This window comes from Leptidea sinapis, chromosome Z (genome assembly GCF_905404315.1).
Source record: "Leptidea sinapis chromosome Z, ilLepSina1.1, whole genome shotgun sequence".
In the NCBI taxonomy this organism is placed as follows: Eukaryota; Metazoa; Arthropoda; class Insecta; order Lepidoptera; family Pieridae; genus Leptidea; species Leptidea sinapis.
Genome location: NC_066312.1, coordinates 7042577 through 7056659, shown reverse-complemented (window position 1 = coordinate 7056659; position 14083 = coordinate 7042577). Strand labels below are relative to the sequence as shown.

General features: G+C 35.4%; 1 protein-coding gene across 1 annotated transcript in view; it reads left to right on the top strand.

The window, feature by feature from the left end:
• The window catches only part of LOC126978281 (protein furry), a 166547-nt gene that overhangs the window by 137358 nt on the left and 15106 nt on the right, over positions 1-14083 (top strand). Inside the window, exons 39-49 of the mRNA XM_050827028.1 lie at positions 159-414; positions 989-1117; positions 1969-2075; positions 5695-5907; positions 6636-6833; positions 7216-7395; positions 8172-8291; positions 9279-9413; positions 9733-9874; positions 10598-10755; positions 12096-12170. Coding sequence (XP_050682985.1) covers positions 159-414; positions 989-1117; positions 1969-2075; positions 5695-5907; positions 6636-6833; positions 7216-7395; positions 8172-8291; positions 9279-9413; positions 9733-9874; positions 10598-10755; positions 12096-12170 — 1713 coding nt within the window. The remainder of the gene's footprint in view (positions 1-158; positions 415-988; positions 1118-1968; positions 2076-5694; positions 5908-6635; positions 6834-7215; positions 7396-8171; positions 8292-9278; positions 9414-9732; positions 9875-10597; positions 10756-12095; positions 12171-14083) is intronic.

Below are 14083 nucleotides of genomic sequence, written 5' to 3'. Positions count from 1 at the left end.
CCTCTTACGAAACCTCCCTATTCTTTTTATGCCCCGGGAAAGCACAGGGCTAAAACTAAGTGAAAATGGGTAACAGAAATAACAGATTCGTTTTCCTTTTCTATCTCGCTCTATCTCCTTTAGAAATTTTGCCTATACGTCCCTTTAATGCCCTTTAGGTATTTCGCTTCATCGGTGTAGCGATGACTGGTCGGATGGTGTCCGACATTCTGTCTCGTCTGGTGGAGACAGTCGCGGAACAGGGTGAAGATATGCAAGGCTACGTCACCGAGTTACTCCTGACGCTCGAGGCTGCTGTCGATTCACTTGAGTCTAACTTCAGACCGCTGGACTATATGAGGGATATCTTCAAATCGACGCCAAACCTGAACAATAAAGAGGGACAACCGACAAATGGCAACGTTTATAATGCTGGTGAGTATTATAATATAATATCCATATTAAAGTTAGAATAACGTATGATAGTAAAAGTGCTCTCCACTCATCAGTTGCCCATGAGTATTCTTGGCAATTGAAACTGTCTCACTCTCCATTAAGGTATTGAAATGGTAAGTACGCGTGGCGGCCACGCTAGCGGGGCTATTTAGTAGGGACTCACATTGCTCAGATATTTTTATAAGATGACCTTATAATAAGTACGAACAGTTTTTTTACCTATTGCTACGCATTTCAGTAGGTACCTATGTGAAGTAGATATTTATGTACCTAGTAAGTTAAGTATGCTTTATTTTTGTTATTATAAATGTCTCTTGTATGTAATGTAGACATTAGGTTTGCTAGGTCAGGTTTTACTTTGAAATGTCAGAACTTATTTAATGTTTAAGTATTAAATGAATAAATATTCAGATTTAATTATTTTTTTAAAGAAGACAACCCTACCGTCGTCAGAAGAAGTATTGTGATATTGATATTGTGATTCGTGCCTACACACGGGCACCCTATCGCCCATTTTCTACCGTTGGTGAACAATGTAGAGTTTGTGTTTCAGGAAAGCGATCTCCCGGTGTATGCGTGGGCTGTGTGAACAACCACACACGGAGCACCAGCTACTCGGTGTCATACTGCGTGAGGAAGAGCAACGCGCCACCATCTTCCTCTTCTGACAGACAATCCCATGGTAATACTTCATTACTGAGAATGAGGCTTTTTTGCACAGGATGCTGGCTAGATCATGGGTACCACAACGGCACCTATTTCTGCCGTGAAGCAGTAATGTGTAAACATTATTGTTTCGGTCTGAAGGGCGCCGTAGCTAGTGAAATTACTAGGCAAATGAGACTTTACATATCATGTCTGTGACGATCTCAATTGTAGTGCCGCTCAGAATGTTTAGGGTTTTTCAAGAATCCTAAGTAGCATTGCATTGTAATGGACAAGGCGTATCAATTACCATTATCAAAAAGCATCACCTTGCATTGAATAATCATCATCATCGTATCGGTCGAAAGACGTCCACTGCTGGACAAAGTTACTCCTCAAATATTTCCATGACGATCAGTCCTGCACTGTCCTCGTCCAACGTATTCCGGCGATCTTGACCAGATCATCGGTCCACCTTATGAGGGATATACCAACTCTGCGTCTTCCGGTACGTGGTCGCTATTTGAGGACTTTACTTTCCCAACGGCCATCTGTCCGTCAAATTGAAGCAATTTCAACATCAAAAATCAGAAAAATAACTGTAATTAAGAAAAAATGTAATGAAATGCCCTATCCACTGCCACATCAGTGTCACAATCATCTGGGCTATGATGGTGACTTTGGTTCTCCTACCGATCTCCTCATTTCTGCAGGGAAACTCCGAACATAGCCCTGTACATTGCTCTCTGAGCGACCATGATGGTTCTCATCATTACCTTGCATAATGTATAATAATATGTATATTTCAAAGTAGGCGTTAAAATGGTTAATTTTATTTCTTTTAAATTGATTTTTAATAGCATTAACAATGAATTTTATTTACAACAGAAAGTCGAACGCGTCCTTGCAGTGAGGCGGCGAAAGGCGGTTGTTCGAATCTGTGCCGATCGAGATCTGCGCAATCTCTCAAACTGCTGGGTGACACGGCTACTCAGGTATACATGTCTTTTATACTATGAGAGACACGGTTTAATGACATGAAATCATTTATCATATCAAATCAAAAGTCAAAAATTACCACCTATTGGGGAATTAATTGCTCAGAACTGAGAAGAACGGACGCAAGAAACTCAGCCGGCTTCATTTTAAATAAAATTTCGATACAGTCAAATTTGTAATTTTAGTAGCCTAACGGGGGTCGCTCCATTCCCAATTTGTGGTACCTATCATTAAGAAAGTCATTGATGTGATTGTACCCGACCACATAAACTGCTTTTAACAATTCTTTTGAATTGCGTATAATTTATTTTAAACTATTTCTGGGCTCATGTTGTAAAAGCATATACATTGCCCCACAAAAGACTTACTACCTCGACTAAGCCCAGTAGTAGGCATAATAAGTTTATGTTTACCCAATCGTTCTCAGGGCGAAACCATTTTTGTTGCAGATTGAATGTAATGTCTATTGATTTAAAGAGTCTGTGCGTATCATTTTAGACGATGATAGAAACGGTATTTTTTATAAGATGGGCAAACGGGTAATAGGCTCCTGTTATGTGAAGTTAATACCCATTGATATCCGCTACACCAGGGGTAAAGAGATGCAAGAGAGGCCTTTAAATATGTTCTAATCCTGAGGGTCACTTAATCGAATCGCTTCGGTAAAACTGCAGCCGGTAATTGATTCAACAAAGTGGCTGTGCAAGAAGTTTCTCGCATAAAGCTCGGTTGTTTAATCCCAGATATTAATATTATGGGGTAGATGGAGGCAAAATTTGTTAATATTTATTGAATAGATAAGTATGGGTGTATACCCATTACCCCCTATTGGGCGTATGCCCAAAAAAAGTTTTAAGTCATTCAGTCAACACATATCGTGTTCGCTTGTGTGTTGTGTCCGCGGCTGTAACCTTCATAGCACAGTCTTGGTTATATATTATATACAATACTAGCGGACCCGACAGATGTCCTATACACACGTCTTAAATTTGAAAAATTGGTCCAGCCGGTAGGAGTTGCTCACTGACATACATACACAAGGGCAGGAGATTTATATATGGACAGAATTGACAATCTAAACCATTCTCAAATTCATTGGCACACACAAAAAAATCATCAAAATCGGACCAGCCTTATAGGAAGTAGTTCAATTGTGAATCTAAACCATCCCCGAATCCACTTATTACTAATTATATATATAAAGATATACCTTTGTCAATTTTTTTAAGTATATTATGTTAGCCAGACCGCAATTATGTATATTTAAAAAAATTCAACAAGGTATAAATAAATATACCGCGTTTCCTAAACAGACATACGAAAATATTGAGTTGACTTATATTAAAAATTTGTTGTAGTTTACTTTTAAATTGTAATTTAAAGTAATGGAATACGTTTAAATTTGTCACAAGGGTACATTATATGGGTTCGGTTACTCTGCCTGCTCACTGGTATATAATTAATTGCCAACATATCAACCAATAAACACTGCAATTTATTCAGTTGATGATTCTAGATAATATAATTTTAGAATTTTCGTTTATTCTATGTTGAACAACTGTATTGTATATATAAAAGATTTGGTTGTCTAATTGAACAGTTTTTATCCTGCAGCTTCAGGTAAGCAAGTTGATAATTATTATTTTTGTTCGAAATGCACTGTTTCATCGATATCTTGGCGTGCCGAAACCGTGCTGAGCCCCCGAGACTGTCAAGCGTGTTTTGAACATAGTCTCGACGAGTTTGAATAAACGCTTCCGTTTGATCCTGTCTTTACATGCGTGTGTGTTAGATATTTGTAATAGACACAAAACATAAATAATATAATTAATCAAATAATTTGATAAAAGTTTGAACGTGAAAAAGTGTTTGACCGTCTGGGGGATCCTTAACGGTAACGAACTCGGCGATATTCTTAGTATAAATTATTTGTATGGCTACACTCAATTATTATTTAACCAACTAAGTCCATCATAAATTTCGTTTTTTTTTTTTTTTAAATTAGAAAAAGATGATTCATGTTCCATAATGTTTTGTTTTACATAATTGAAATAAGGGTTTGATGAAATTGGTCACAATATATTTTGAAACTCTCCCCGTGGTTTGGGTGTAATATAAAAATGACGAGAATTTCACATTTTTGTTTTATGCGTTATCTATTATTGATGATAATTTTAATTTTTGTATGTGACCGGCCTAATAATTTTACTTTTTAACCATCCGCTCCCTTACAAATTTCGTGCTCCCTTTGGTTAAATACCTAAATTCTCAAAACCATTATGTTACCATTTTACATCGTAGCGCGCTATGACTGTTCTGTTTCCATACTAACTCGTAGACTGTGCACGCTTAGAATATAAGTATGCGTACATGTCTTATTCAGAACTATTCCGATCTATTCTGCCTTGTGATGTATTATCGCTGTCATTTTTCGCAGTAGCTTCAAATTTCTTCAAAACGTAGCAATATATAATACATTCTTTGCCATTAGTATTTACTATCTACAGTACGAATACGAAAATCTTAGTGTCATCTGCACCATAGTAGACGTACTAGACATAAAAATCCACTACATAACCGTAATTAAATTTATAACTACCACTGTTTTTAATATATGAATGCTTATCACATATGCATTTTGGTGAAAGCGTAATTACTTAGCCAGATAAGTATGCGTTTTAATTTTTGCAATTAAATATTAATATTATTTGAAATATTCAAATATATCTTGAAATTATTATCTCCATAGAGATAACACTTGCCACAGCTATCATTGGTCTAACTATCATCAGTGGCAATTCAACGAGATAATTCAAGAATTAACACGTACAGCAAGCATGCTAACAACATAATGACAGTCATATGTAAACCGTTCAATTAAAAGTGAAACTCATAGATACAAACTCACTATAACTAAAAGAAAAGTAAATACAGACTGGTAAAATTTGGATATTGAATAGATTAAAAAATTAGACACCATTCAACAGGGCGTAATATTAATGATAACATACAAGGGAAATACCGAAATACAATGTGAAATCATTTTTATTATACACACGAAATATTTCAATACTAAAATCCTGATTTTGACATACAATAATATCAATATGTTGAGATGAAGATAAAAATTATACGACCTATGCAAAGTTTTAACCAATTGAGATACTACTCTGGAAAATTATTATAATATATTTGGTAGTTGTTAAGTTATAGTTATTTATGCAACTGTTGATAATTAGGTATTAAAACACGAATGTGGGTTTATCACACGAGGCAAAGCCGAGTGTGAAAATAGTATCACATGAGTGTTTTAATACCTAATAATCAACAGTTGCATACAAAACTTTATCCACACCAATAATAATATGAATCCTCTATTAAAGATTCTGAAACAGTTAGCTTACTACTAAAATTGAAATAACCCGTCCTAGTAACCATTACTTCTTCCAAATGAGTGTTGTTATGTTGTAATGAATTTCATTACAACACTCGTTTGGATGATGTAATGGTTGTTAGGACATTGGGTGTTTTAATGTTGGCAATAAGCTAACTGTTTTAGAATCTTTAATAGAGGACTTAAAGCATGGGTATAGATAAAAGATAATGATGTATCAGGACGACAAGCTAACGATCCTGGCGACGGTATTCTGGGTGGGCGCCTCTTTGCTGGAGTCAGACTACGAGCACGAGTTTCTGCTGGGTGTACGGCTCCTGTCGCGTGTAATGTCGCGCTTACCGCTCGACCGACCAGACGCGCGGGAACGACTCGACCGTACGCAAGTCCACGCCCCACAATCACCAACCTCGCTGCATGTTCTATTACTCAAGGTCTTTATAACAAATTAATTGAAGTTGATTCTAATTGAACATCCTTTGTCAAAGGGCCACAAGTTAGCAATTCCTACGCGTAACATTTGGTAGGCACGAGGCGAATCCGAAGACCTGACTACATAAAAGTAGTAGAATCGCACTATTGGAATAAGTGGATCGCACAGAGCGCTTTTTGATAACTTCATCGGTGCTGCTCATATCTGTCTTCGTATCTGGGAATGCACCTGTAATCTTGTCAAACCTTGAAGCAGTAGCGAAGCTATTTTCTAGTTCCTATTTCAGTGCTTTATTTTTAAATTATAATCTAATTAAATTATATTTTATGTCAAATTCGACCCACCTGAAAAAGAAATGCTTCAGGCCTCAATCATCTCAATGAAAGCAAGAAACTCAGCGGTACTTATAATTTTTTTAAACAACTTAAATTAAAAATAACTAATCATAACAATGATTCAAAGCGCTACCAGGGTATGTCAATGTCAATAACAAAAAAAAGCGATACTTACATCGAATGAGTTCTTGGTAAAACTTAATGTCTTTAATTTTATTTTTAAATTGATGAAAAAGCCCCTCGCCCCTTTGATTGCCGTGATATTTATAAAGTCTTTCAAACTAATGTTCGATTGAAATAAAGTATATATACAGTATATTATATTAAGTCTAATGATGTGTTACAAATAATTAAAAATCTTTCACTGATAATTATTAATCATTAATAATTTCAGGGTTGTACACATCCCAATACCTACGAACCTGTAGTAGGCGTGTTAGTGGATATGATCCCACTTCTGGAGCTGCCTGTGATCGACCCTACTCAGTCACTAGCTTTCCCCATGACGGTACTGGCACTCCTACCCTACATGTTACTGCACTACGAGGACGCGAATGAACTATGCGTGCGCGCCGCATGTCATATCGCACAGGTAATTAATTTCATCATCATTTCAATCGGAAGATGTCCACTGGTGGACAAAGGCCTCCCCCGAAGATCTCCACGACGTGAGAACGTGAGAACGATGAGAACATGTTATATTATAAGAAAATAAAAAAGAAAAATATATTATCTAGTGTTTGTATTCCGTTCTGTATTTAGTTTCCAAAATCATATGTAATTACGTATCGGTCCTTACATTATAAAGCTGAATATTTATAAAATATTTTGTTTGTTTCTTTGAACGTGCAAATCTCCTGATCTACTAAAGCGCTAGGTAACAAAACAGTAGGTATTTATTGCACGCAGGTAGACAGCTATAATAATAAGGCATGACACAGCTATTATATGTTCTAAAACAATTTATTGAACAGTTCACAGCTGAGAAGAGCAAGAAACTGGAGAATCTTGGCACAGTGATGACCCTGTACTCCAGGAGGACATTCAGCAAGGAGAGTTTCCAGTGGACCAAATGCGTCGTCAAATATCTGTGGGACACCTACTCGCATCTTTCCCTGCAGATGATAGCATTCCTCGTAGAAGTACTGGAGAAGGTAAAGCAAGAAACAAATCACAAACCGTACTCTTTCATATTATAAGACCAACGAACGAACTACTTGAAGATCACCTGGTGGCAAGAGAAATCTCGCACCAGCAGAAGAATCACAGATGCGTTGTCGGTTTTTGGCTACCCAGAATATAGCGGCTCGGCTAGTAAGTGAATCTCCGACGGTGTGCTTTGATGGTAATTAAGATAAGAAATTAATTAAAATATGGCAGATAAGCTAATTCTACAGTTTGGTAGTACGTGGAAGAAAGTTCCTTGTAAACCGTATTGGGAAGGAACACCATACATACAGAGAGAATAAAGTTTTTTGCTTCGAACACTCCTTATCGTAAATGTGGTTAAAGATAAGTTGATTAGCCGAACGCTGATATAAGGCAAGGCTTATAATTCGTTCGTTTCCTTTATAAGCGATAAACGATATAGGACCCACTTGTTAGGCGGTAATGTTAGGATAGACGTTAGAAGTAACTAACTAATTCTTAAAATACCACAATGTAACAAAGCTGTTTGTTGATATTGCGTAACCAGTGAGATTCTTGTATCTTCTTCAGTCATTTTAAAAAAGCTGTGATTCAGGTGCTCGGAATGTGTAAATTCCGACGGCATAGCGAATCAATGATTGACTGTGAAGAACAGAGTGTACTTTTCGGCATTATATTATTTAAAGCTCCACTTCACATACAAAACTTGGATACAGGCATGATTGGTATGGACATAAATCAGTCAAATAATATAGCAATTTTTAATTATTTTGTATTTCAGGGCGCTGTGAATCTGCAACTCCCTGTATTATCAATTCTCCATTGCATGCTGTACTACGTGGAGCTGAACGCGCCGCAAGTCAACGCAGACCTCTTGAGAGCTGTCGCGAAGTTTATCGATGTGAGTACACAAAACCTCAATTGTTGGTTTCGGCATTCGTTCGTGCAGTCTAACACGCCACATTTGACAGGTGACATTGATAGATATGTTAATAATTAGCACCTTTATTATATTCATAATTATTCTGTGTCATTTTAACTGAACTTTTTTGAACTATGAAAAACATGTTAAAGACCAAGAGATAAAAGTAAATGCATTTTATCAGTCTTGTAAAATTCATAATATTGCAAAATATAAACGCGACGTTATATTTTGATTTAACCTGAACTAATGTATGTTCATTGGACAAGTAATAAAATCCATAAAACCAAAATGAAATTGTAATATTTTAATGAACATGCATTCAGTAGATATTCTATGGGTGAGGCTTAACGTATTTATGACTTAAAGTAAAAGGAAAAAATAAGCAAAACCACCTAAGAGGAATTTAGGTAAGCACAAAAGAACTTTATTTTCAATATCTCAATATCAATTAATTAAGTGGAATTAAATTGTATTTTTTAGTAACAATTTTACCAAACATAACTTTAATTCAGCAAATTGAAATATTTTTATTCAAAGTAGGATGTGACATCACTTATTGAAAGTCAAAAACTACCACCCATTCCAAAATGACTGCCTCAGACCTGAAAAGTACGGGCGCAACAAACTCAGCGGGCTGCAGTTCAATAAGTGATTTTAAATCCTATTTTGAATAAAAATATTTGAATTTGAATATAACTTTATGTCTGTTCCTCGTGCTAACATTATGGTTTTGACAGTTTCTAGCAAATTCACTTAAGTGCATCAAAATCATTTATGATGGACATTCCCAGTAATTCGAAAAAGACAAATCAGTCTCTGAATTAGATAATTGTCCTTGGTTTCTCCAATTCGAGTTCATTTTTTACTGCGTTTACTGAAGGAGTAAATGTTAGCTATTGAATACGTTAACAAATATTAAACAGTTTGTACATAAAGTTGATAAAACATTAAATATTTATTCAGCAGCAGGAGAGTAACAACTATAAGGAAGCAATGAAGATCTTGAAATTGGTGGTGACCCGGTGTTCTACACTGGTGGTGCCGCCACATTGGGAACACACGGCCTCTGCTCTCGATACACTTATTTATGGCAAAAAGGTAACAATACATTCTTTTTCTTCCTTTCTGACCGGTATGCACGTATATACTGCATTAAAAAAAAACTCAAAATGATGCGAAAAAAAGACGCATATTTCTATACGTAATTAAATATTAACGTTAAGTATCATTGCAGATGTAACATTTTACTGAAAGAAAACTTTATTTTTATTTAAAAAACATTTTGAACTGCATTCATAGAATCCGCTACACGAGAGAAAAAATATCCTATAGTTAATTATCATACCGATCGCAAAGCTTCATCATAACGCTATCAAAAACCGGCCGGTGTACTTTATTTACTAATATTTATCAACAGGAGCTCCCTGGACGCACTATGGACTTCACGTTTGATTTGTCACAAACCCCTGTGATTGGTCGCAAGTATTTACCGAAGGGTGGCACACAGACTAGCACAGGTGCTGGCCCGCTATCCAACGTGTCATCAACTCCTGAAAAAGGTACCCTTAGCACCCATCGCTAGTGAATCATTAAACGGTTTTGCTTTCCATTCCCCGCACCAAAAATTACTTCGTGAATCCTCTATCCTCTTTTTATCAAATTTTATTTTTGTTTTATGGCTACTTATTTTTTTTTTGAATTTTAATTTATTTCCTTTTAAAATTCGTCCAGCGAAGCGGGCGGGAACGGCTAGCTATATAGAAAAAATTGTGTCCCAGTAAACGTTGTATTGCCAATTAAAGTAATTAAAACTTTCAGGGTATACAAAATAGATGACGACCGATTCTCAGACTACCAAATACATAAAATTATCGTGCTACAATTATTGTATTCGATTGCCATCTTGCAACAATGTTGCCGATCTGTGGATGGATCAGAATAATATAAAAATCGTTAAACAGGGGTTAATCGTACAAGTGTGAAAATTTGAAGTTGTATGTATTTTTCAATGCTGAATCACAATAAGATAAAAATAAAAAAGTCAAAAAATATAAAATATTTTTTAGGCATCACCCTTCTCATTAAGGGGTATGAAAAATATATATTGGCCGTTTTTCAAACCTCTCAAAATTTCATACAAATGGATTCAGCCGTTTCGGTTGAGTTTGGTACAAACACACGAGAACTTTTTTTAATAGATTAAGATGCTCAATGCTCTTGGCTGTTAAAAATACACGTATCAAATTAAAGTAAGCCATATTATGAGATGTTGCTTTGTTCAGGTTCTTCATCTGCGTCAGTGTCAACAGTTGTGGGGCAGGAGACGAACCAGCCGTCGAGTGCTCCACCACCTCATAACGCCGCGTCACCACGTCGCTCCTTGTCTTTGTCTCCCGCCGACGCGATGGCCAGCGGATGGAAACGACCTTGGATGTCGCAGGTTCGATTAATACATACCACCTATAACATATATTTCACCAGTGGGAGGCTCTTTTGCAAAGGATGCTTGATGTGTAGCAGTAATTTGTAAACATTACTGTGTTTCGGTCTGGAGGGCGCCGTAACTAGTGAAATTACTGGGCAAATGTTCGGGTTTTTCAAGAATCCTGAAGGCACTGCATTGTAATGGGTAAGGCGTATCAATTACCATCAGTCTTCTTTTCTAAATCCATCAAAAAATATCATATTATTTACTAATATTGTAATTACATAATTTGCACTCATTACATTACAAATGTGATTACACTTCTGGGATTATGCTATAAGGGAGCCGACAGTAATGATCAATTCAAACACGTTTGATTCCATGATATTTATTATTTTTGCGAAGGACATTGTTTAGTATTGCCAGGTACTTCACCGATCCGACCGATCTTTAAAAAATGGAGAAACATATCAAAAGCAAAGTAAAGTAAAGATCACTGCGATCCAAATCTATCCTTTTTAAGCTTCCTAAAGACGCTGAAACAATCTTATTTAAAATGATTTTTATTATTATATTACCTACTTTTTGAAGGAAAAATAAACTATGTTGACTATGTCGTCATATACCTGCCACTATTATAGATTTGACAACGAAAGGGTATTGATAAAATAACGATTACATATCTATTTATATAAAAGAAAAACTGGGCTATTTGTATTTGTATAAGATGACCTTACACTAGGTAGGTACAGTTTTAGGTAAAGAAGACAGCCCTAACGTCGTCAGAAGAGGTAAGTGACTCGATAGAAAGAGAGGCAACTTCTAGGTGAATTAAAATGTAGGTTAATAGTGCTGTGCGATCTGAATTGCACCTTATTGTATGGCTGCAAGAGTCACTATTTCTTTGATTGGTTGAAGAGTGAGCCTTCTGTACTTGTGCTATTAGATATTCTTTGGCAATACACACAACGATAACATTAACAAAATATGATTATGGAAGTATACATATATAACTTATATATGTATAGTTATATTAACATGGTTTGGTAACTATTGAAAAGGTTACGTATGTTTTATTATATCTTGGATTCTGAGAGAAAAGTGATGTAATAAGAGATCCAACTTACTGGCAAGCGTGATGAAGAGATACTATGAATAAACTCAGCTACTTTAATAAGTTTTAATGCAAATAGAAAACCTATGCTTATAAGACGAAACTATGTTTTACCTTAGCGAATCCATTTACTTCGTGTTTCAATTTCTACCTAAGAAGATCTGTTTGCTTTTTTGTCATATTATATTAAAGTATTTTGTATGACTATTGCCATTGTAACTATTAATTTTATTTATTCCAGAGTCGAGTTCGCGAATGTCTTGTCAATTTACTGACGACATGCGGGCAGCGCGTGGGGCTACCTAAGAGTCCATCTGTAAGTGAATCTATACCTTATTTTTTGATGTGTAAAGATCACTTTTGATTGATGCTGTAAAAAGTTTTGTGTTAGAATGTGTAATATCTAAGTTGCGTTCGGTGACGGCATTACTTTTATAACATAAAATTTATTCTAAAGTATTTTTACTATTATATTAATGCTCATACACTGTGTTATTGTTAACCGCGAAGTAAAGTAATTCCAAATTTAAAACTTTTTGTCTTTACCTTCGTTGTTACTTATCTTAATTTTAAACTTGGAATAACTTAAAATTGCGTTTATTAATAAAACAGATATGTTTGTTTTTGCCCCCCATTTCATATTTTATGAAACAATTAATTAAAGCCGTCATTAGGCGCGTTGTGGGGGCGTTAATAACGTGTATATTTCTATCCATGGCTGCGATGACAGGATGATTTGTTAACCACTCTATGCTCCAAGGTAACTGCAAGGTGTACTGTATGTTAAGGCTTCTCGACACAGCGCTAAACGTGAAATGGTCGACGCCGGGTCACGTATGAAGTGTGCTTTAGCTTGACATCACAATTAATATTGTTTATGAATGTTATTTAAAATGGTGGTCATAGATGAGTTTATTATTACTTATAAATTTCACTCTAACCAAACAGTGTGTGTATCACACGCTTATGCAATAAATGCTTTAAAAATATTAATAATTTACCGTTTACGCCAAATTAGCAAGTAATGTTATTAGTTCTATTATTTTTGAAAAGTATATATATATTTGTATATACTTTTTCGATTTTTAGTACGTTGCCGCCATTTTGAATGTCATTCGTCACTCGCGTGATTTCGTACAGTACTGATTGCTATTTGTCACGGTATATGTTTGAAAGGGTTTGTTTTATGTGTCCACTTGCTACTGCACATGCATTACACATTACTATAAACGTATATATCGCATTACTAAACACTATTAAATTCATCGCTCTTACTAATAGTTCAATATTTCATTTTAAACATACATTTTTACACACACAATTAAATTTTAACAGCTCCTAATTCAATTTGTGTAATAAAATCAGCCGTTATCCATTTCTTTATATTCATAAGACATTTCAATAAACTATTTATTTTTAATAATAATAATATTATTATTATACAATATATCAGAAAAAAAAAAATAGAGATAGCTTCACCACATTTCGATCAGAGTAAATACACATGCTTTTTACCAACTAGGCTTTAATATTAGTTATGTAAGTAAGAAAGTATGTATCCAACTTTTTCTTGACATGATAGTATTATTGACATTATAGTAAGGACCTGTTTCACAAATATCCAAGTAAAGTTCCTGATAGGCTACTTGCTACTTATCTATCGAATAAAGACATCATTTGCGTTTCACAATGTATACATAGTGTTATCTAGCAGGTAAGGGCAATTTAAATTAAAGGATGGATGTAGTAGCAGATATCATAGTTTTCTGGTGGATCGCCTGACAAAGTGACAAGCATATTATGACAAAATAATGTCAATTTTTATAATGTTAGGGGAGCCCAAGAGATTAAGTAGGGATTTTCTCGAGCGTCGTGGCCACTTATTGTGTAGGTTAGATGAAAAATACTCAAGCGCGTCAGATATTAATAGTGTATGCGCCCACGTGTTACTAATAACGAAAAATATTTATCAGTCTTCTTCGTGAGGGTGGCCAAACGAAGGGGAGAAAATAGGAATCAAAGGAAGGCAAAACAGGAAAAAGCAACTTCTACCCTATTGGTCAAAAGACTGACAATTTGGACGCGACCAAAAGTTATGATCGATTTTGGATAACGCAAAAGAAACCGTGACCATGAAATACTCAAGCGCGTCAGACGACGATATAGAGATATGGACGGTATCGAATAAATCCCAAAATTCTCGCTTGGGCTACTCTACTATAATGTTTG